The 22,976-nt window shown below is 35.8% G+C and overlaps 4 protein-coding genes across 4 annotated transcripts; 2 read left to right on the top strand and 2 right to left on the bottom strand.

Moving 5' to 3' along the window:
* Positions 6,107-10,280, top strand: LOC105165056 (carotenoid cleavage dioxygenase 8 homolog B, chloroplastic). Its single transcript, XM_011083932.2, has 6 exons — positions 6,107-6,481; positions 7,006-7,749; positions 8,364-8,557; positions 9,019-9,208; positions 9,302-9,404; positions 9,502-10,280. The coding sequence occupies exons 1-6, from the start codon at positions 6,152-6,154 to the stop codon at positions 9,645-9,647; spliced, it is 1,707 nt and encodes a 568-aa protein (XP_011082234.2). The 5' UTR covers positions 6,107-6,151; the 3' UTR covers positions 9,648-10,280.
* LOC105164741 (probable transcriptional regulatory protein At2g25830) lies at positions 10,009-13,528 on the bottom strand. Its single transcript, XM_011083484.2, has 7 exons — positions 13,186-13,528; positions 12,909-13,066; positions 11,913-11,974; positions 11,321-11,477; positions 10,954-11,225; positions 10,600-10,720; positions 10,009-10,403 (listed from the first exon to the last, which is right to left on the bottom strand). Exons 1-7 carry the CDS (start codon positions 13,280-13,282, stop codon positions 10,311-10,313), a joined length of 960 nt encoding a protein of 319 aa, XP_011081786.1. The 5' UTR covers positions 13,283-13,528; the 3' UTR covers positions 10,009-10,310.
* On the bottom strand, positions 13,862-15,771 carry LOC105164740 (F-box/LRR-repeat protein 14-like). Its single transcript, XM_011083482.2, has one exon. The coding sequence runs from the start codon at positions 15,285-15,287 to the stop codon at positions 14,196-14,198; it is 1,092 nt and encodes a 363-aa protein (XP_011081784.1). The 5' UTR covers positions 15,288-15,771; the 3' UTR covers positions 13,862-14,195.
* Positions 17,405-22,796, top strand: LOC105164739. The gene is made up of 5 exons (XM_011083481.2): positions 17,405-18,067; positions 19,002-19,871; positions 20,215-20,670; positions 21,138-21,327; positions 21,407-22,796. The coding sequence occupies exons 1-5, from the start codon at positions 17,507-17,509 to the stop codon at positions 22,333-22,335; spliced, it is 3,006 nt and encodes a 1,001-aa protein (XP_011081783.1). The 5' UTR covers positions 17,405-17,506; the 3' UTR covers positions 22,336-22,796.

Below are 22,976 nucleotides of genomic sequence, written 5' to 3'. Positions count from 1 at the left end.
TTAATGAAATTTCTTGTAATTTGGAAAATTATATCTAGCACCTCTAAGGTTTGTTTTCATCTAATAAATCCATTCATTAGTCAAAATTCACTGAATGTATTGTTATTAACAAAAAAAATTAAAAAAAAATTCATATTAATACATAATTGGTTTGTCACTAACTTATTTCATATCAAATAAATCTTTTTATGATCAAATTATTCTCATAAGTCTTTACTTGTTAATGCATGTAAGGAGGTATAGATTCACTGTTATGAGGGTTTTTACTCCAGAGAAATTGTTTGACCTCAATAATCAGCCAATTGAAGGTAAATATCGATTTCATTCAGTTTTTTTGTTAATATCAGCAAATTCAGTGAATTTTAAACGAATGTACTTATTTGTAAGATGAAAGCAAACCTCAAATGTATTAAATATAATTTTCTAAACTATAAAAAATTTATGTGTAATTATACCAAATCTCACAAGAGGGGGTATAATTATTCCTTCATTTTATAGTTATAAATGACAGACAGCAATTTTCAACGACACATTTTGTCCTCCTCACGTGCTCAATACCTTCAATTTTTCTCGTCTGCTTTCAGTTTCTTTTCTTCCCTTTAATTTCAACCCACATATTCTCTTCTACTCCTTTCCTTTCTTACATTTGGAATGGATAAAGTCATGATTCCAAAATTAAAGTTAATTATCTCGTCATCCTGCAATTACATTAAATTTAATAATACTATCTCCAATAAAATTCAGTTCAAAGAATAATATGTCCATTTCAATGTTTGGAATAAAAAATTATGAGAACAGAAAATTCGAGACAAACACATTTTTTAATAAAATAAAATATCTGGACTGTTTATTAAAGTTAGACTCAGTTACCTATTCTTAAAAAAAAACAAAGAAACTAGACTTAATCATATAAATATCTCTTGCTCTTCATAAAATAAAAGGTACACTACCTAATGGGTGTTGATGTGATATATCCCAAGAAATATTTGTATAATTAGATGTAATTTCAAGAATTTTTAATATAATTTACTATAAAACAAAATATCCGTTTGGTAGAGATTAATTACGATTAGAGAAGGTAATTTTTCAGGGATGATTGAGAATAAATCAACTATACGTAAAAAAAAGTGTAAGAGGCTATGAAAAATGAAAAAATTCGTATACAAATCAAGTTTAGTCGAACCAAATCAATCATATTACACATGATATGTGATTTATCAATCGTGGGGTAAAAATATTACGCTTACTGTTTAATTAGTTCATATTTAAGGGATATTAATCCGAATTGGAGTTTTGGGAAGAGTTGATTATTGAAGACATAGTTGGTGGAAAGAGACAATGATTGAAGCTGATTAGTAACAAATTGAGGTAGTAATAGAGAGTGTGTAAATGTAATGATCTGACAAAGTGAAAGGGAAAGAAGACGATATAATCCGTGCGTGCAGTTTCGAGTGCACACACACAAAACGGAGAAGAAGTGAAAAACAGGTTTTCACAAATTCACCCCAAATCTTGGAGTTGGGAGACATATTAAGTTGCATGATTGCAACTGATGAGGATGAGGAGTGTCAGCAAGTCTTCAGCTACCCATTAGCCTGTCATCACCCTCTTGTCGGCTATAACTTTCACTCCTGGAGACAACGTAAATTGAGGCCCATGTGATGAGTTCCATTCACCACCACTCACCAACCACTCTCTCTCTCTCTTTATACCTAAGTTTTTTACCCATGAAAATCTGCATTTTTTGTACGACTCATGTTGATAGGACCACCATTTTTTGCCAAATTTCAACCCATCACTGTCATTGCACTCATGCCCAAAATTTGTGACATGTTTTTTCTTTAGCATTCAGTCCAAGAAGCTCTGGACAACATCCGACGTCCAACCCTTTGGATGCAATCATTTGGATTTGAGAAATGAATTTCGAGAATAGATTTTTTAAATAATTTTGTATTAGACGAATTTAAAATTCATTACTATTTTACATAATATAAGTTTAAAATAAAAATTCAAGATTTTTGAAAATTTTTGCAGCACTCAAGTGTCCAAAAACATTTTGTGAATTTGTTACTATGAATTTGGAATTCCTAATTTTAAACCCGTCAGTCTGAATGCAACATTATTGAGTTTATAAATTTTTCGGGATGGAAAATTAAGTAGTTTTGTTAAGTACGTAAGAAGTTAAACATGCTTAACTTACGTCGAATTAAAGAAAAATCCAAAAGGTATTAGCTTCGATTGTCTCTGTCGATGTGAGAATTGTGCTGACTGAGCAGTTTGTAAGTATTTTTATAAGCGATTTATGATTTCAGGGAATATATTAAACTCGCGTGACATTCTGGGCCAATATACTATTGGGCTATAAACAACAATGTCGGAGGCCTTAAATTTGTGCGATTGTGGGGCTTTGACAGCTGATCTGACTTCCAACTGTTCATTGGGTTTAACATTCTGGGCCTGATTTGTTTATACTGCCAAAAGCCCAAACAGAGGTAGTTAAAATTGAAAAATCCATCTAACTAAAATAAAGAGATTATTAAAATTAAAATGTATTTTTCATTTATTATAAGATGGATGTCAATGTCAAGAATCCGAGGGTAGTTGTATGTGTTGTTCCACTCAAATTGAATTTGGTCGGATTTATATTAATTATGCGATAAGTATAATAAATGCATTTGCGGTATAATTGATATATAATTCAAGAATTAAAAGTGACCAATCACATAACAATTATATCACAATTGCTCCGTAACTGCCAAACCTAATTTGAGAAAGAATTATGGGGTTAATCCTAAATCGTGGTTGAAGCCCATTGTTTAATTAAAGTTGACTTAAACCAATTAATTAATCATGATTGTGATATATACATATTATGGGTCTGATGGGCACTAAGAATCTTCAGGAATTGGCCTTTTTCAACCATTAGCTATTCCTACACCTCCATCCTTTCACTCTCCTTCCACTTTAGTTGATTCAGTCCCCACTTCTGCTTTCTCTTTTTTTAATCACAAAATGAGGATTTCAAATCAATCTGCAGACTTATATCAAAAACAAAAAATTCAAACTTCAGACAGCCATCAATATTTAATTGAGTTTGGTATTATTTTTATTTTTTTTAAAGAATCATTACTTTTATTTTAAATAAAAACGAGGTCTTGAATTCAAATTTAAGTTATCGCACTCTCATTACTGACGTGGTAAATTTAGATGAAACCAATATTTATTTTTTGTGATACAGAATTATAAATTATGATTGTAACTAATTTAGATATGATATCACTCATAATGTAAAATTTCTAACTCAATTATAAAACATAATTATGGTTTGCTTTGCATTTTAACGTGGCATAACTTATAAGCGGATACGGTCTTATATTCTCTATAAATTATGTTCTTTATTTCTCGTCATAAAATGAATCAAACTCGTCAAAGTTAATGATCTGGATTTTTGGATCGAGATCATATTTTTTAAATATATAGTACTTATTTATTTAAATTGAATAATTTATGATGATAGAAAAATTCTTTGATCATATTAAATATAAAAATGGTTGCTACGACCTCCTTTTTGCATGTTTATAAGTAAGAAAATGAAAATGAAATGAGAATGTGAATGAAGGTGAAGTGAACATCATATGACGTAAGAATGTGTAATACATAATAGGAAGAGACAATGAAGGTTGACCAAGTCAGCTATCAAGCAAGTTGCCGACGCGACACGTTAGTGCAATTAGCATCGTCCCACATTTCAAATTAACTAATATTGTATCAACCACCCATATCACAGATCAACTCACATCTATATTTTCAATCACTTCTTAATTTACTGCTCAAAAATTAAAATTTCATGAATTATGACTGAACTTCTATTAATGAATTTGAGTTTAATTAAATGTGTACGTATTTGTCTTAATTTACGTATGTATTTATATTATTTTATTGAGTTTATTTTGTAATTTTTTTATTGTTCTAAGTTATATTAATATATTGACTGAATTGAAATTATTTTGTTCATTGATGTATTTATATAATTTTATATAAATACTTAAAAAAAAATGGTGAAGTTGGAGGAGAAAACAAATAGTGAAAAATCATTAGAATGATGGGTTTGGTGGTGAAGGCTAATTTTTGTCCGCCACAAACAAATTGGGCATTTTATATTTCATCTTCGATTGATATGTGTAGGAATCAATGAGACATGAAGGGACACTAGCAATTTGCCTTCATTTCAATTGCTGGTTAAGGTAGACATGACGTTTTGGTTACAACTTCATTCCCACACACCATAAAATTATTAAATCTGTATATATAATAGCATATGATCAAGTGGTGAAATTAAAATTTTATTTATATATGATTTACAATAAATGATAAGTATTTTTATCTTTACTATATTAATAATATTTACAAATTAAATGATCACAAATATATCATTAACATCATCACTACGGGCGAGATAATTTTTATTGTTAGGATTTAATGATGAATATTTATTTTTGTTATATATCTTGTAAAAGTTAAAAGTAAAAAAATGGTATAATTATGGTGGGAGTGTGAAGAATATTCATAATTAGAGGGTATAGGTGGGAGACAGATGGACCCTAATTTCTCCTAATTCCACATACTGTATTTCCTATTTATTTAATTATTTTCAAGAAACCCCACTTTCCCAAAGGAGTATGGACTATGAGAAATCATCATTTACGAAATTGCACTTTCAACGGCCGCACCCGCACCCGCACCCATTCATTCTTCATCCCTCTCTCTATGTATTTATTTTTTTCAATCTACTAATTTTGTATAATTACATTAATTGGTATGAGACCAATTAAGCTCCTTATCGCAATTAAAAATATAATAAGAGCTTAATCGAAATGAGATAATTGCACGCGCTCACATAATATCAACGATTTGAACAATTATTCATCGTATTATAAATAACAATAAAAATTCAATTTTCAATTAAATATAATTTTCTGAATTAAAAGAATAATAATAGAAGGACGTACAATAATAAATAGCAGGAGAATAGATGATTCAAGTAGTTGATGACTAGTAAAAGTCGCATTGCACGGCTAATATTGTGATTGGAGGTCCTACCGTGCGTGTGCAATATTGGCTCCTTGTAATCTCTCTAACCAAACTAGGGAAAATGCTAAAAACACAATTAATGTACCATGTCGCATCAAAATGTTACCATCAACAATATATATATATATATTTGTAAAGGAAAAAACCAACAAAAACATATTATAAAACAAATATCATGATTGGCATATTCTTTCTTTTTATATATATTTGTTTATGATTGGCATATTCCTTTCCTCATTCTCAGGACAAATCATACATCCTATATATTTTTTTTAGATATTTTATCGTTCCAATCCATATATCAATAAATAATAAAATATAATAATTCTGGATTTAATCAATAAATTGCAATAATTCATATAAAATAAGATAAATATCTACACATCTGGTGGGACTCGAACCCATAATCTCGAACTTGTTCTTGTAACCTCAGTCTTGGACCATACATCGTGTACTTGTTGTCCGGTACTTTTTCTTTCTTTCTTTCTCTTTTCCTTTTAATTGTTGAATTAGAACAAAACTAAAACCAAGTTGCAACTAAAAAGGTAATAGACAAACAAGATTGTCTAAATTAATAGGAATTCAATCAGTTTTAATTGGGGAAAGTAGTTGAACCAGATGCTTTTCTATCCAAGTTAATATTTCATGAATACAATATACAAATCCAATTAAATATATTATAATAGTAATAAACAATGGTAATTCCAAATAAATCTGATTTTGATTAGACAAATTAACGCACCCACTCCATATCATTGCCAAATTATGAACTGTTTGGTAATTTCAAAACCCTATTATTCCGTTTTTGTAATGGTATGTTATTATCAACCATATATGTCATGTAGTAAAGAGGAATTGCAGCAGTCAAGATTCCACTAATTTAATTCATAAAAAATGTTACATCATAGTTATGTAATGAGCCCAATTACAACCTTGGTTGTATATATATATATATATATATATATATATATATATATATAGGTCCTATAAATATGCTGTCTCCCTCCATACACTCTCTACAATTCTCAGACATAGATACATAGGTTGATTAGCATCAATAATGGCCTCCCTCTCCCTCATGTTTTCTTCCATCAAACCCTTTAGTTATTATTCGACAAAATTAACAACACATGATATGGAATCGTCGTCGTTTCTTGCAGGGGGGAAAAGAATTTCCACAGAGAAAAAGAATACAATTTTGAGTAGAAAAGTAGTGTTTGGTAGTCCAAGGTTAAGCATCTCAAATGTTGCTAGTAGACCAACACCAGTTGTTGCTCTCCCCAAACAAGGAATTCAAACTAATTATGAGAAGCTTGTAGCTTGGACTAGTGTCAAGCAGGAACGATGGCAGGGTGAGCTTCAGGTTCAAGGCCAAATCCCCCTCTGGCTGGTACCTACCTACGTACCTCATTTTATATGTTTTTTTTAACTCGTTCTTCCATTGATATATATATCCAAACATAATATCGATATTTTATATATATGGAAAATAAATTGACTATATTTATAATTAAAAGATCAAGATTAATTATGTAGTATATATATTGAATATGTATTTTGATATCAGCATAAAAAATTATTAATTTGCATATATATCACGTAAAATTTTCTTTTATGCATATCAAAATAGTATTAAATAGTATATATAATATAATAAATATAGCTAATATACAATGAGGAAGCATTCTCTATTAATCTATGATGCATTTTCAAAAGTTTAATTAAGTAACAATTAATAGTTAATTCATTTGTTTAAATACAAATTCTCCTCACCAAGAAAACAAGTCATGGTCTCTTGACCCCGATTACGTGGGAGTCTCATTACAAATATATAATTTAATGCACTAATTAATTAATTAACAACTAGCACTAACTAAATAATTGATTGGAAAAAATTAATTTGTTTCCATGCAGAATGGAACATACCTAAGGAATGGTCCGGGGCTATGGCACATCGGCGACTACAACTTCCGCCACCTCTTCGACGGCTACGCCACCCTTGTCCGCCTCCACTTCGACAACGGCCGCCTCTTCATGGGACACCGTCAAATTGAATCCGAAGCCTACAAGGCCGCCAAGAAGAATAACAAACTATGTTACAGAGAATTCTCCGAAATCCCAAAACCCGACAATTTCTTAGCCTATATAGGCGACCTAGCTAACCTATTCTCCGGTGCATCATTGACCGACAACGCAAACACCGGAGTCGTGAAGCTCGGGGACGGCCGAGTTGTTTGCTTGACGGAGACAGTAAAAGGATCTATCGTCATAGATCCCGACACATTGGACACATTAGGGAAGTTCGAGTATAGTGACAATTTGGGTGGGTTGATACACTCGGCTCACCCGATTGTGACTGATCGTGAGTTCTTGACCTTACTACCGGATTTAATAAACCCGGGGTACTTAGTGGTGAGGATGGAGGCGGGAACAAACGAGAGAAAGGTGATGGGGCGAGTGAATTGTCGGGGCAGGCCGGCACCAGGTTGGGTCCATTCCTTTCCGGTGACGGAGCATTATGTGGTGGTTCCGGAGATGCCACTTAGGTATTGTGCCCAAAATTTGCTAAAGGCTGAGCCCACGCCATTATTCAAGTTCGAGTGGCACCCTCACTCCAAAGCTTATATGCATGTTATGTGCAAAGCTAGTGGCAACATTGTAAGTCTTCTAATTAATTATTTACTTTCACTCTTTACACCTTTGTTCAAGGTTAACTACACGTATTCTGCAAGTATGAAATTATATTTTCCGTAAAAAAAAATTTGGAATAAATTTCTATTTACACCCGACCCCTTCCATTAGAGCTCGGACAGAAAATGCTGATGTTTAGCAAAAAAACAATTACATAACTTTTCAACTTTGTCACTCATTTAATATTCTCATGTATATTTTTATACTTGTAAAAAAATAAATGTATTATCTATATATGAAGGTTATAACATCATTAATTTTTTTCTTCTTATGAATACAAAATTATTAAATGAGAATGTTCAATGAGGAGTGAAATTGAAAATTTCTATATTTTTTTAATAATGTCAGCATTTCTCATTCAAACCCTAATGAAAGAAGGTCAAGTGTAAATGTGAATTTTCAGTGAGAGTATGAGTGTAATTTTACAACTTTTTTGAAAAAAAATGTAATTTTACATTTTCAAAAGAGGTTTAAATATAATTAACCCTAATAATTTAATGAATAGCTCCGTGCCTATGTATGTTCTTCATCAACTTTTAGACTAAAATAACTTGTAAAAAATTGTGATATTGACTTAAAAGGTGGCAAGCGTGGAAGTTCCCTTGTACGTAACATTCCATTTTATAAACGCATACGAGGAGCAAGACGAAGATGGAAGGGTGACGGCCATCATCGCCGACTGCTGCGAACACAACGCCGATACCACCATCTTGCAGAAGCTCGCCCTCCAAGATCTCCGATCCTTCTCCGGCCAAGATATCCTACCGGACGCAAGGTACAACTACTAACGCATAAAACTAGATATCAACTATTACATTAGATACATATTTTTGACAGAATTTCAGAAATTGCAAGACTTGGGCCAGAATGCTCCCATATGGCCGGCACTTTGCTGCTGGTTTCCTGTTCCAGTGAAAATCCCTGTTTTCTCCATTAAATTAGCTAATAATGAAACTTGCATCAATCATTAGTTAATTAAGTGCCCACCACAATTTCAACGGAGATAATGATTTTCTTCATCCTTGGTGAAGGCGAAAGGTCAGGTTGGTGGCTGTGGTTCAAAATTAACACTTGTATTCTACTTTAACTTTATTAACTATTAGTCGTTCTTTTCGCATGCACGAGACTATTAAGTAAAACATGTATATTACTCGAGACAAGAATCATAACCATGAAATTATAATTAAAGTGTAATTGATTACTAATGGGTGGTCGATGCATATTACTCGTATGCAGGGTTGGGAGATTCAAGATCCCAATGGATGGTAGCCCATATGGGAGTTTAGAGGCAGCATTGGATCCGAATGAACATGGAAGAGGAATGGACATGTGCAGCATGAATCCTGCTTTCCTAGGCAAGAAATACAGATATGCTTATGCATGTGGTGCTCACAGGCCCTGCAATTTCCCCAACACCCTCACTAAGGTATACACAGAAGACGAGCAACAGATGTCATCCACTTAGTTTTCAAGTACCCGTGAACTAACTATTTGAGGGTTGTCGTTAATTGTTTTGCAGATTGACTTGGTGGAGAAGAAGGCGAAGAACTGGTTTGACGAGGGTTCCATACCATCTGAGCCTTTCTTCGTCCCCAGGCCAGGTGCAACGGAGGAAGATGATGGTAAGCTATAGACATGTCAATTACTAACGTTAGATCATGTGATGAAATGCAGTAATATAACACAACCAGAATACTAACATGTAATAATAATGCACAGGGGTGGTAATCTCAATGATCAGTGACAAAAAAGGGGAAGGATATGCATTGTTGCTGGATGGATCTACATTTGAAGAAATCGCTAGAGCAAAGTTCCCCTATGGTCTTCCCTATGGACTGCATGGGTGCTGGGTTCCAAAGACATGAATTTAACAGAGTTACTGTAAAGAAGTCACTAGATATCAACTTCTTTGATGCGGATGAATACAAGTATCATGAATAAGGGTATAGCAGGATTTCTATAGCCTATAGTCACTTATTATTTTGTTTGTATAAATTGCAGCTGAAATCTTATAAAAGTAGATTTTAGGTAGCAAAATGTGTCAAAAGAGAATTTGATGATTCCATGGATAAATTAATTGAAAGAAACAAATATTAAAGCCAAGAAGCCACCTATCGTTGATATCCATAGAAACAAGGCAGGTAAAGTGGGGAAAAAAAAAGGCACAGACCATATCGGTGCATAAGAGATCGCTAGATGAACAGAATAGCAGAGTAATATTGATACTTAATGAAACTATGATTCATCTCCCACTTGACAAAATGGGCAATTTCCAGCTACTGTTGACTGCATTTAAGGGTAATAAAGATGAGTCTTCTTCAAGAAATTATTCATTGTGCTATCTAGACTTTACCCATTTTCTAGGTGACAGTTCTAGTACTCGTATAGTGAAGGCCCATTTACCTTTCACTTGATCCATGAGAGTAAACTGCAAGCCGCAAATCCAACAGCCCCAAAACCTCAGGTTAATTGCTGAGCAGCTGAGATGATGAAAGAAGGATTAACTCTAAAAACTGTGGTAGGTATAATCATTTCTGGTCTGTGTATACAGCATCGACATCATCTAGCTCAAGCAGTTTGGACATCAATTCCTTGTTCAAGTCCATAGCCTCATCATCAACCTGCAACCCGTAAAACCAACATGGCAACCTTACAATGAAAGCAATTGTGGAAACAGAAAATGCTTGGTATAATATGAGGAAGATGCTCTTTATATCTACGTTATGAAAAAACTTGTGTAGGGATGAGTAATGTCATACAATGTAAACTTTGCATGAGGAACTAACTAATACAAAATTCATCTTCTACATTGCATACCTCAATAGGCGTTAAAGGAAGAAGCTCAAATCCACTGTCAGTTTCAAATGGTATTCCTTCCTCACGTAGTTTTGTCAATATGGGGGTGTAGTTGTCCAACGAAGTTACAATCTTATAGTGTCTACCACAAAGGACAAGTTAGATTTTCAAATCGCAAAGGGCAGATCATAAATATTGTGAAATAGACAGATAAGATAGTAAATGGTTTTAATTGTGTGTGTATAAAACACCATTCCAACTTTGTCACAAACAACTGGTATTTATGAAACAACTTTAAAGTTAAACTAAGAAATAAGAAAATAAAATGAAGTATCATATTCGATAATGATTCGTACAATAAACAGTCCTTTGTACCTTTCCGCATCTTCCATATCATCTTCATCCATATAGGGTTCAATGACATCATCAGCACCAGCATCTAGAGCAATGGCAAGAAGCTGATCTTTATCAGCATCCGTAGCCTTTACAGTTACAACCCGAGCACGTTTAAACTTGAACATAATTGATCCAGAATCTGCCATTTTCCCGCCATAGTCCTTCACTACCTCTCTCACTGCTGCTACGGATCTGTTAACTTTATCCGTTAACACCTGAACAATCATTCCTGCTCCACCATACCCATAGACCTATGAAGACACAGAGTAGTTAATCAACAAAAAGATGAATACCAGTTTCTGGCATCTCTTAGTATGAAGATAATGCAAGAAATATGACCAACTACCTCATAGAATTTCTCAATGTAGGCTTCCTGACCCTTCTCTGAGGCTCTCTTGATGTTTCGATCTATAATATCCCTGGGTATATCAAGCTCCTTAGCTTTCTCAAATAATGCAGCCAAAGCTGTATTAGATACCGGACTTGAACCACCTTTCTTGACCCTGGGACATTCATAAAAAATATCATGAGCTGGAAACCAGCATGGCAAGTCATCACTCATTCCCAGAGACACCATCAGAATAAACCAACTTTTGGCTCTCCATTAGTATGCCATCCACCAGCCAAGGACCCCCACCCCAAAATAGACAACCCAACCAAAACAAGGAGAAGTTTAATTCTGAATTATTGGAAGTTAGATAAAGTGGAAATAATTATAATTTAAAAGACCAACAAAATCTCACCAAAGGAAAAAATGAATATAGTGCAGGAAATTGAGAATATAGCGTTAATTAATAAATACACCTTGCATCATCAGAGGTTTTACGTGGTTTTCTAAAGTAAATGGGTTTTACATCTTAGTTCTTTCCAACTACATGTTAGCAGATATATTATAAATTTTATATCATATCATCAAAACGTCATCACAAGTAACTTACGCTGATACAACTTCCTTCCCAAATCTTGCATACAGCTTTGCCTTCTTAGCATCCTGAGCAGTCTGCATAAGAAGAGTAGATCTAAACCATGAAATACCAATCTCCTCATTTTAGAGACATAAGACGAAATGAAATCAACAAACATATTATGTTCCTAGCTATTGTCTTTTCTCGCTGCCGTATGCTACTCTTCTCCTTTCTTCTCTTTCCTTTTTACATTTTTCTCTTTCTTTTTGTGGTGGCTTGGAGGTTAACTTATCTTCTCAGTCCAATAAACGAAGTTCATGATATGCCTAGTCAGTCATAGTGGATACCATGCATATCAGTTATGCACTGCAACTCTTGTGTAAAACGTCCATTATACAACTGAAAGAAAACTGAAGATCAGTAAACTATAATGTTCATCAGCTTCGATGTAGATTGATCATCATTTGAAGAACTCTTTTTGAAAGAATTTCCGTTTAAGATCTGGCCCGTACAATATGCACATCAGATCATTTTCAACCTACAAGTCAGGCGACCACCAAACAAGCAGGAAAAGGTAAATCGAAATCAACGAGCCATGCTCTAAACACATTTTCTCCAAAGCAAACTGCATATAAGTAACAGTTGGAGATGAACAACAACTCAATCTAGAAAAACAGATACATATATGAAGTTCATAGAAAGAGAATCCAGCCGAAGTTTAATCCCTTCACAGTTTCCAATGCAAATTTTCTTTATTAAAAGCGTTGTTGAAATTAGTTGGATGCTTTGAGTTGGACCCTCTGAATTGAGAATATGAATTTACATTACATTGACTAGAAATTTACAACTCTACTTTTATGCCTCTCATTCCTCAGAGCTGCCACTTCAGTATTTTCTTCAATCAAAATCTTTAGCTAATTATTCTAAGAGTCTCCTAAATGATAGAATTGAACAAAAATCTGTGCTCCAAACGATGAAAGATCAAAAAGTCACATTCCTACACACAGACACACACACGCAAGCGAGTACCTTTCTGCCCGCGATTTTACAGGATCGCCTACCCATACACAAAGGCGGGCAAGTTGAGATCTTTCTATCCGAGTTTCCATAGTGAAATCCGCAAAAGGAAGTCCATGTGCCAGAAGACGAGTACCAAGAAAGAGATGATAGCTTTCTACTCAGAAAAACTGTTCCTCAACCACAATCCACAAGAAATCTCCATTATGACTAAAATCCCACATATAGATAGAAAAGAATGAAAAAATCAATCTTTATTATGAAGGGCAAAGAGAAAGGGTTTACTTACTATGATGAGAGAAGGAGTTAGAGGGTTTAAGAGGACCCCCATTTGAAAATCTGAGGAGTAATGAACCAAAAGCTCTGATTGCCGATAAAGAAGACATCTGTTCATTTGTGTTCTTGAACTTGAGGTTTTTGCTATCCTAAAAATCCATGGGCCTTCTGTTCTTTCTTCTTCTTTTTGTGTAAAACAAGGATAACCCGGGTTGGGTGCCGTTCTCCGGTATGCTGTTGCTGGAAATGTTTTTGGGTGCGCTATTTTCCTTTGTCCTCGTTTTTCAGTCTGCATACGCTTTCTCCTGAACAATATTTTCTGTTATATTTCATTTATTTTTTCTTTGTGGGAGGCTTTTGTTCAATAAAATTACCAACTTTAACCTTTTTCTTGATAAAATGAGTGCAAAATCTCATAGAATCTTTTGAAATTTATTTTCCTTCCACATTATATATAATATAATATACTTCTTAAATACTCCACTTACTTTTTTTTTTTTTTCTAAATCGGGAGTTGGATTCAAAATAAACAAAGAAACAAGATAATACTAATATTTATTCATTCACCCATACTACAGACAAGTCTGAAGTCCCAACCCCAACCCAGAACTGATATAGGCCCGCCCAGTACGCATTATCCAACTGAACCATTAAGGCCGAGACCAAAACACAGCCTACTCCAACACAAGTAGAAATCAAATGCGAATTCAAATTCAAATTCAGTTGAGTCGTATTTGTAAGTAGTACAGCACAGTGGAAAAACAAATCATCAGCTGCCTCAAAACAATTCCATCCAAGAAATTTCACAGTGTTCTTGATCTTCAAATCTTGAGCTTTCTTCCATGCTCCTCAAGTATTCTCGTCTGTCTTCCCTTCCAAATCATTCCCATCACAAAATGTGCATCAAATCCAAACTTTTCTATGTTGCAGAGTAGCTGCAGTATAACTAGACATCCATAATTCAGAACTGAAACTAAAATGTAGGTTGCAAAATCAACTTGTGACAGCAATTCCTCTCGTCTGTCACATCCAATCTAACACACAATTGTGGGCCGATAAGTTTTCTTGCACTGACTTAGGAATCCATATCCTCAATCTTTGGTCAAGAATGATGCATTCTAAACTGGTGCATCCTAAAACCAACTCTTCAAGATCATGACCACTGAAACCATAACCACAATGAATCAAAATGAGCTCCTTCAAAGAATCATGCCTGGAAAAGGCACGGATGCCAGCTCCCGATGCCAATTCACAGCCTGTTAAGTCAAGATCCTCCAGATGCTTGCAGTTTTGAGCTAGAGCAACCAGAGTCACATCAGAAACATTAACCAACCATGACAGATTCAGTCTCTTCAAAGTCCATATTGCAGCCACAGCCATCTCACCACCAATGTCGGTCACCCTGGGTCCACACTCCGCCAAATTCAGTTCCTCCAAACAGCCCATTTCCTTCAAATAAATCAAGCCGGAGTCCGTGATTTGATCACATTCAGCAAGATTCAATCTTTTCAGTGAATTACACACAGACCCTTTTGCCAAGAAAGCCAAACCCACATCTGTTATCAGCCAACACCCCTGCAAATCCAGCCGTTCCAAATGATTCAAACACCCAATTGAGTCAAGAGCCTCATCAGAAACCTTCCTACACCACCCCAAATCAAGATTCCTCAAATTTCTTGAAAACCCTCCCAATGAAGCCACCCCAGGATTCCCAATTCCACTTCTCCTCCTCAATACAATTGCTTCCAAATCACAACACCCCTTGGCAATATCACCAAGACCCTCATCATCAAAATCATCCTTTTCCACATTTTCGCAGTAGAGATCCCCTTTTTCCCTGTAATTAAGGTTAAGCACTTGAATTCTAGGGCAGGTATTGGCTACAAACTGGATAAGGGAATTAGAAATTTCTGCCGGTGCTTGAAATTTGATCAAATTCGGGAATCTTGGCAGGAAATTGGGGAGAAGATCAGGCTCAAACGCTTGTAGAGATGATCTTTGAAGGCCCTCAACTCGCAACCATTGTTTGCAAACTTGAGAGAGTGATTTCCTATCATTGAGGTCGTCAATTTCATTGAAAATCAAGGAAAGTAAATCATCACCAAGCCTTTCCATCAGATGCAGGTTTTCTTTCTTAAAACTCCCAACCACCAACTATTATCAGAATTTTCGTTGTGATCTTTTCACCCGCCTCAACCTTGTAGCACAGAGAAAACAGCATTTTCTCTATTGGATAGACTGGAATTTTCTTCTTTTCTTTTTCCTTAGGGCCTAAAATATTATATTTTTTTTGTTAAAATTTCATTGGAATATAACCCCTCCTAACACTTTGTGTAATTATAATAGACCCATATCAGGAGAGATCGCATCAAGCAGACACGATTAACTACATGATGTTCTTTAAAAAAATTATGCAAGTAATTTGATTAATTTATAAACCCGACTTAGGGTGAGGCAGAAGATGGGGAGGTTTGTGTGTGTTCCCCGTCTCTGGATTAATGAAGCGGCGGCATATGTCACATGGACCATGCACCTGCACCTGTCTTTCTCTCATTTACAACTTGTAAGACTTATTCTCCCAACTCATATGTACAAATAACAACTGTCTTCTGCTATCCTTCAACCTCTCTAAATCTATTCTTTTCACTGCATCACATACTCTTAAGCTTCCTATTCACACCATCTTCTTTATTTAAATATCGGAGGACTATACTTCAAATTTATCTAATATTGTTCCCACATACTTTTAGTGAGCGCGACTACGCTCCAAGCTTATAACTCGAAATCAAAATAAAATCTAAAGGACTTAACGAACTCTTAGCTTGGACCTCAGATAAGCCAAAAATTTAGAATTGGTCGGAACAAAATTAGAATTATCAGGATTTTAAAACTGCAATACTAAATTTAGAAAAATTCCGGCATGCAGAACTAAAAACACTACCCTTATAAATTACCCAAAAATTGGCTTTAATATCGGGCCAGTCCAAAATGTATCAGACACGCTAAAAAAATAAAATAAATAACTATTAGACACTATAAAAAATATCATTCTTTATAATGGAAAGTAAACATGGCCTAAGGCCAGTAAATATAATTATTGGTAAGTTATACATGAATGATGACTACTTGCAAAACCTTGCCGACATCCCTAAAGCAAAAGCTGGTAAGACAAAGAAAAATGGACATGCGTTGGTTTCGTTACATCCTTTTCATCACAGAATTTTACTTTATACTTTGTCTAAGCTACTGTTTCGATGTTGGGTGAATTTGAGAGTACATTAGAGATGGAAAACTAATTGGGGTTAAATTTAATTAATATGTGTTATATATTTGTTTAAATTAAAATTAGATGATTTCTTATTTAGTTTAATAGTCATTCCAATCTCACTACCATATTTAAAATAAATACACTATAAATTAAATAATTTTTTATCAAATCAAGTCACACTCATAATAAACACGTAAAAAAAGACGACAAACTCTATATTTTCATGAATGGATGTATTGAGATTATGAAATTAAAGTCAAAAGTTAGTAATGGGCGTTTTATTCTTTTATTCACACTCACAGCTAAGGGCAGTAATTATAAAATACAAAGAAATGCATTATAAGATAGCTATATTATGTAATTGTATTATTGGTGTATGCAATGCAAGAAAAGAAGAAGATGCCCAGATTTTCTGTAATTTTTTAAATTTAATTTAATTCTGTCTCTAACCCACACACACACATAGAAAAAATAAAAGGAAAGCATATGTGATGTGATATGGCCACACTGGAAATCCAACCCCTTTCCTCTGCATTCCAGCTATTATTTTGACAATTACATTCTGCAATTTTTCTTTTTTTATAATACATCAATTCAACTAATATTGTATGTGGTGTTGTGTGATTAACTTGGAAAGGGATAGCTCACCACACTATGTTATTACCTCTTATTTTTAGTCATGCTCAAATCATGATATAATGCTGAGACTTTAATTGGTCTGATGAGAAATTATAATTTAAATTGAGTTTGAATATAATTTAAAAAAAATGATTATGTAATTAATTGAATTCGATCAAATTTCATTTGCATCAAAATCTGGAATGTTTTCAATAAATTATACATTTCTAATTTCTGACACTGTTTGTTTGTTGTGTTTTTGGTTTTTGTTTATTTATTTTCTAACAACGTAATAGTAATTTGTATTGTTTCTTGAAAAAAGAGAAATAAATCTATCATAGAACTCTGTCTCCTCTCTCTCTCTCTCCCCTTCTTTTACTTTTTTCTGACTCATCTTCTCTTCACTCTCTCCTCTCTCTCTCTCTCTCTCTCTACACACGGAGTGTCAATGGCGTCTCTCTTCCGAGACCGGACCCTCGGCCACTCCAAGAGAGACTCATTCTCTTCCTCATCCTCCACCACCACCACTGCCGCCACCACTGCCTCTCCTTCCTCCGCCACCTCCCGCTTCACCCCTACCATCACCCCCACCGCTTTATCCCCAGTCCCCTCCCCCTTCGGCGACCTCACCCCCACTCTCTCCGACACCGATCTCCGCTCCTCTGCCTACGAGATCTTCCTATCCGCCAACCGTTCTTCCTCCTCCAGACCCCTCACCTACATTTCCAACACCAATCATAACAGTTCACCTACCAACACTAGTACTAATGGCAATTCTACTGCTACTCTCCAGAAGTCATTGACCTCGGCAGCGGCGTCCAAGATGAAGAAGGCGTTGGGGCTGAGATCCAGTAGTTCTAGACGGAGTTCCGATTCGAATAATCCGGTTGCCGGTGGGAAAACGAAGAGGCCGGTGACCATAGGGGAGCTTATGAGAGTGCAGATGAGGGTCTCGGAGGCCTCAGATTCGAGGATTCGTAGGGGTTTATTGAGGATTTCTGCTGGCCAGGTTACAGAAACTGCTTTAACGAGGGGGAAAAAAGACTTAATTTGTTATGCATTTGGTTGAGTGGATTTATTTCTAGTGGCTGGGTTGTGTTTGAGTTTCTACATTTTTCTGTTTTAACCGACTCTGGGATTTTGATTTGGGTTCTAGGCATTGGAGTTGATGGGGATGAGCTGAGAATATATTTTCTTCGGAGTGAAATTGGGGATTTGAGTTTGTTTAATGTACAGGAAAGTACAACTGTCTGATCTGAAGCTTGAGGTGCTAGTCTAATGAAAGAGGGGATCTTGGTGATGTCTGATTTTGTGTTGCTAAATTCTGTTTTTCAATTTCTTTTTCATTATTATTACTTTCATATGTATTTCATAGTTTGCCATTTTTATCCCTTTTGTTTCCTGGTTTCTTTATTAGTCTTTGTTTAACGTCTCTGGTAGGAAGGAACACCGAATTATATTTTCTGGCGAGCTTACCGTTTTGTTCTTGAAGGACCAATTTTCTTTATTAGAAAATTAAGGTTAACTTTGCTGAATTCAGGATGAGTTTAAGTAGATAAGTTAAAAAGCCAACACTTTGATTTGGGGAACATGTGCGAATGTGTGTTTTTGGGGTTTTCTCGAGTTTGAATTACATGGTGAATGATCCCTTTGGGTTGTGTTTGATTATGCAGCAGGATATTCCTGTGTTTTTGACTTTTTCGCTAGTTAGAAAACTTCTTGCTCTTAACAACAGTAAAGAAAATATTAGAAGATACTTCTGATTGCTTTCTGACGGTGACGTATTTTTTTAATATTCATTCCGGTGAACTGCAGACTTTCCAGTTCTGGGGGCTATTGTTGCTGCGTCGGTATAGATAAAGTGATAGAATGATACTGTTATGCTACTTAGATTATAGATTTATGATATTTTGTGTTTGATCTAATACTTTGACTTGGTGTAGGTTGGCAGAAGAACGGAGTCAATGATTCTTCCGCTAGAGCTATTGCAACAATTCAAAGCTTCAGATTTTACTGATCAAGAAGAATATGAAGCATGGCAGAAGAGAAACCTTAGAATGCTTGAGGCTGGTCTCCTTCTGCACCCTCACATGCCACTGGAAAAGGCTAATACTGCTGCTCAACGATTGCGCCAAATTATTCATGCAGCCTTGGACCGACCAATAGAGACTGGGAGGAATAACGAGTCAATGCAAGTCCTTCGTACTACAGTGATGGCACTTGCAAGCAGGACATCTGATGGAGCTGTGCTTGAATCCTGCCATTGGGCAGATGGTTTTCCGTTGAATCTCCGTCTCTATGAAATGCTTCTGGAAGCATGCTTCGATATTAATGACGAGACATCCATTGTAGAGGAAGTTGATGAGCTTATGGAACTCATAAAGAAAACATGGGGAATCCTTGGACTGAATCAAATGTTACATAATCTATGCTTTACATGGGTTCTGTTCAACCGTTATGTTGCTACGGGGCAAGTTGAGATTGATCTATTATATGCTGCTGACAGTCAACTCTCTGAAGTAGCCAAAGATGTGAAAATGACAAAAGATCCAGCTTATTCCAAGATTTTGAGTTCTACATTGACTGCCATGTTGGGTTGGGCTGAGAAAAGACTCCTGGCTTATCATGAAACATTCGACAGTGGAAATATTGATTCCATGCAAAGCATTGTGTCTGTCGGGGTATTGGCTGCTAAGATCTTAGTCGAAGATATATCAAATGAGTACCGCCGGAGAAGAAAAACTGAAGTTGATGTGGCTCTTAGCAGGATCGACACTTATATTAGGTCATCGCTCCGCACTGCATTTGCTCAGGCAAGTTGAAGATGTGATTAGTAATGAGGTGTAGTTGACATCGAAATAACTAGGACTTCCAATTTTTCTAGTTGAAGAGGTGACTTGCATAGAGTTAATCTATAAAGTAATCATCAGACAAAGTCATCCGACATTTTATCCATGAAATTCTTTTATGTTATAGATCTACCCGTTTCCTTGGCCTAACTGAAATATAAAACCATTTTGGGTACACATGAGGGGAGTTCTCTCGGGTACTTCTTCTCCAACCTATCTATCCATGGAATATGCAGCATGCAAAATTAAAATTTTCATGACACTTAGGAAATGGATTAGTAACATCTTTTTGTACCCTGACTTGCAGAGAATGGAAAAGGCTGATTCAAGCAGAAGAGCATCAAGAAACCAGCCAAATCCCCTTCCCGTCCTTGCCATCCTTGCCAAGGATGTTGGTGAGCTTGCAATCAAGGAGAAGGACATGTTTAGTCCTATCTTGAAGAGATGGCACCCCTTTGCCGCAGGTGTTGCTGTTGCCACTCTACATGCATGCTACGGGAATGAGCTGAAGCAATTTATTTCAGGCATTACAGAGTTGACACCAGATGCTGTGCAAATATTAAGAGCCGCAGATAAGTTGGAAAAAGACCTTGTCCAAATTGCTGTTGAAGATTCAGTGGATAGTGATGATGGTGGGAAGGCCATAATTCGCGAGATGCCTCCTTATGAAGCTGAAGGTGCGATAGCCAACTTGGTAAAAGTATGGATAAAGACAAGACTAGACAGGCTAAAGGAATGGGTTGACAGAAATCTTCAACAAGAGGTACTCTCTATAATTCTTTACTTTCACAACCCAGTAGCCATGTAACTCAAATTTCATATCAAGTGCTTCATGCACACTAAATTAGATGCATGTACTCGTATAAAGATGCATGTGCATTGTGCTTGACCAATTATGTATGTGTAACATATTTAAGTTGTAGCACTTCAATGTTTCTACTCTTAGAAGCTTTATGCAGCATATTTCAGGGGTATGCTGTGCCGTGCTGTAAACATTGTAAATAATCAAGTTTTCAGTTCTTGGTATTCTCCCAAACCAATTTGCATATAGTATATATAGGAATTAATTCTCCTAGGTCTTATCGGGACACGAATTCTTATTAATGATTTTCACTGGTATGGCATTCATATCTTGGTGTTGATTCCAATGAAATATCTTTTACTCCACAAATATCTGTATTTGGATTTCAGTTTTTAGTTTCACATTCTCATCTTTTTTACAATTTATAGGTCTGGAATCCAAGAGCTAATCAAGAGGGATGTGCTCCTTCAGCTGTAGAGGTTTTGCGAATAGTTGATGAGACCTTGGAGGCATTCTTTCTGCTGCCAATACCAATGCATCCCGCGTTGCTTCCGGACTTGGTCGTCGGCCTTGATAAATGTCTCCAATATTATATAACTAAAGCAAAATCTGGCTGTGGTAGTATTGCTTATCTAATAGCTCGTGGCTAAAATTTTCAGTATTTGTAGCAATCAGTTAATGGGTTCTCCTTATGCAGGATCAAGAAACATGTATATTCCCACAATGCCAGCATTAACAAGATGCACCACTGGGACAAAATTTCAGTGGAAGAAGAAAGAGAAGTTGATAACTTCTCAGAGAAGGAACCCTCAGGTTGCAACCGTCAATGGAGATAGCTCTTTTGGGTTGCCACAGCTATGTGTACGTATAAACTCATTGCATAAAATACGGATGGAGTTAGAAGTTCTTGAGAAAAGAATAATTACCCTGCTGCGGAACTCGGAATCTGCCCATGTAGAAGACTTTTCAAATGTTTTGGGGAAAAAGTTCGAACTCACACCAGCTTCCTGCATTGAAGCAGTTCAACAATTGTCCGAAGGGGCTGCGTATAAAATTGTCTTCCATGATCTAAGCCATGTTTTATGGGATTCGCTGTATGTTGGCGATCCTTCATCTTCTAGAATTGAGCCTTTCCTCCAGGAGCTTGAGCATAATCTGACTGTTGTAGCAGATACTGTTCATGAAAGAGTCCGTACTCGTATTATTGCAGACATGATGAGGGCTTCATTTGATGGCTTTTTGTTGGTTTTGCTTGCTGGTGGGCCAACACGTGCCTTTTCTCCACAGGACTCACAGATAATAGAGGATGATTTCAGGTCCCTGAAGGATCTTTTCTGGGCAAATGGAGATGGATTGCCAGATGATGTAATCGATAAATTTTCAACCACGGCAAGAAATGTGCTTCCACTTTTCCGAGCAGATACAGATAGCCTCATCGAGCGGTTTAGACGCTTGACTTTGGAAGCATATGGCTCCTCTGCTAAATCTCGACTTCCCTTACCTCCAACATCTGGACAGTGGAACCCTACAGAACCCAACACGTTGTTGCGAGTTCTGTGTTACAGGAATGATGAAGCTGCTACAAAGTTTCTTAAGAAGACCTATAACTTACCTAAGAAACTGTGACAGACATCATCAAATTTGGTGCTGATTGGTGATGTATTCTCCCATAAGCGAGGAGAGTAACGGGGATGTTCCTGTTTCCCAGCTCATTTATATTCTACTGGCCTCGACCTAGCTAGCTTGCAGCATTTTGTTGTACAGTTGCTCTTGTGAAACATGGTGTTTTTCACACTCCTTGCTGCTTCTCCAGTCAGAGGAATTCAAGGCTCAAGACTTGCAGGCTTGAGAGGGAGTTCCAGAGGGAATCGCATTAGTGTTTGTGTTATTCGTCTATATATCGATTGAATATATTTAGTGTTAGTTTTGTTAGATTGATTGAGATATTGAATTCATAGGAGGCCCAACCATATATTCATTTGTTCTTTTGTTGCTTTTCTTTTCTCCTCTTTTTACGAGAGTTTGGTTTGTCCCTTTGATGTAGAGAGGTTCACTTATCAAGTCCATTACTTTCGTGTGCTCTAAAATTTGTCATTTATTAGTGTATTTGTAATGTTACTACTACATTGAAACAAGCAAAATTCATGTCCATGGAGGCCGAGTTCATCTACGCGTTATACTGTTTCTCCCTTTACCTCATGGCCAGTTCAAGAATCAAGAGAGTCCAAAGATCAAACGCGGAACTCTAGCGAAAGTGCGTTTTTTCG

Source organism: Sesamum indicum, linkage group LG6, assembly GCF_000512975.1.
Source record: "Sesamum indicum cultivar Zhongzhi No. 13 linkage group LG6, S_indicum_v1.0, whole genome shotgun sequence".
Classification (NCBI taxonomy): Eukaryota; Viridiplantae; Streptophyta; class Magnoliopsida; order Lamiales; family Pedaliaceae; genus Sesamum; species Sesamum indicum.
This window is presented reverse-complemented; position numbering and strand designations above follow the sequence as displayed.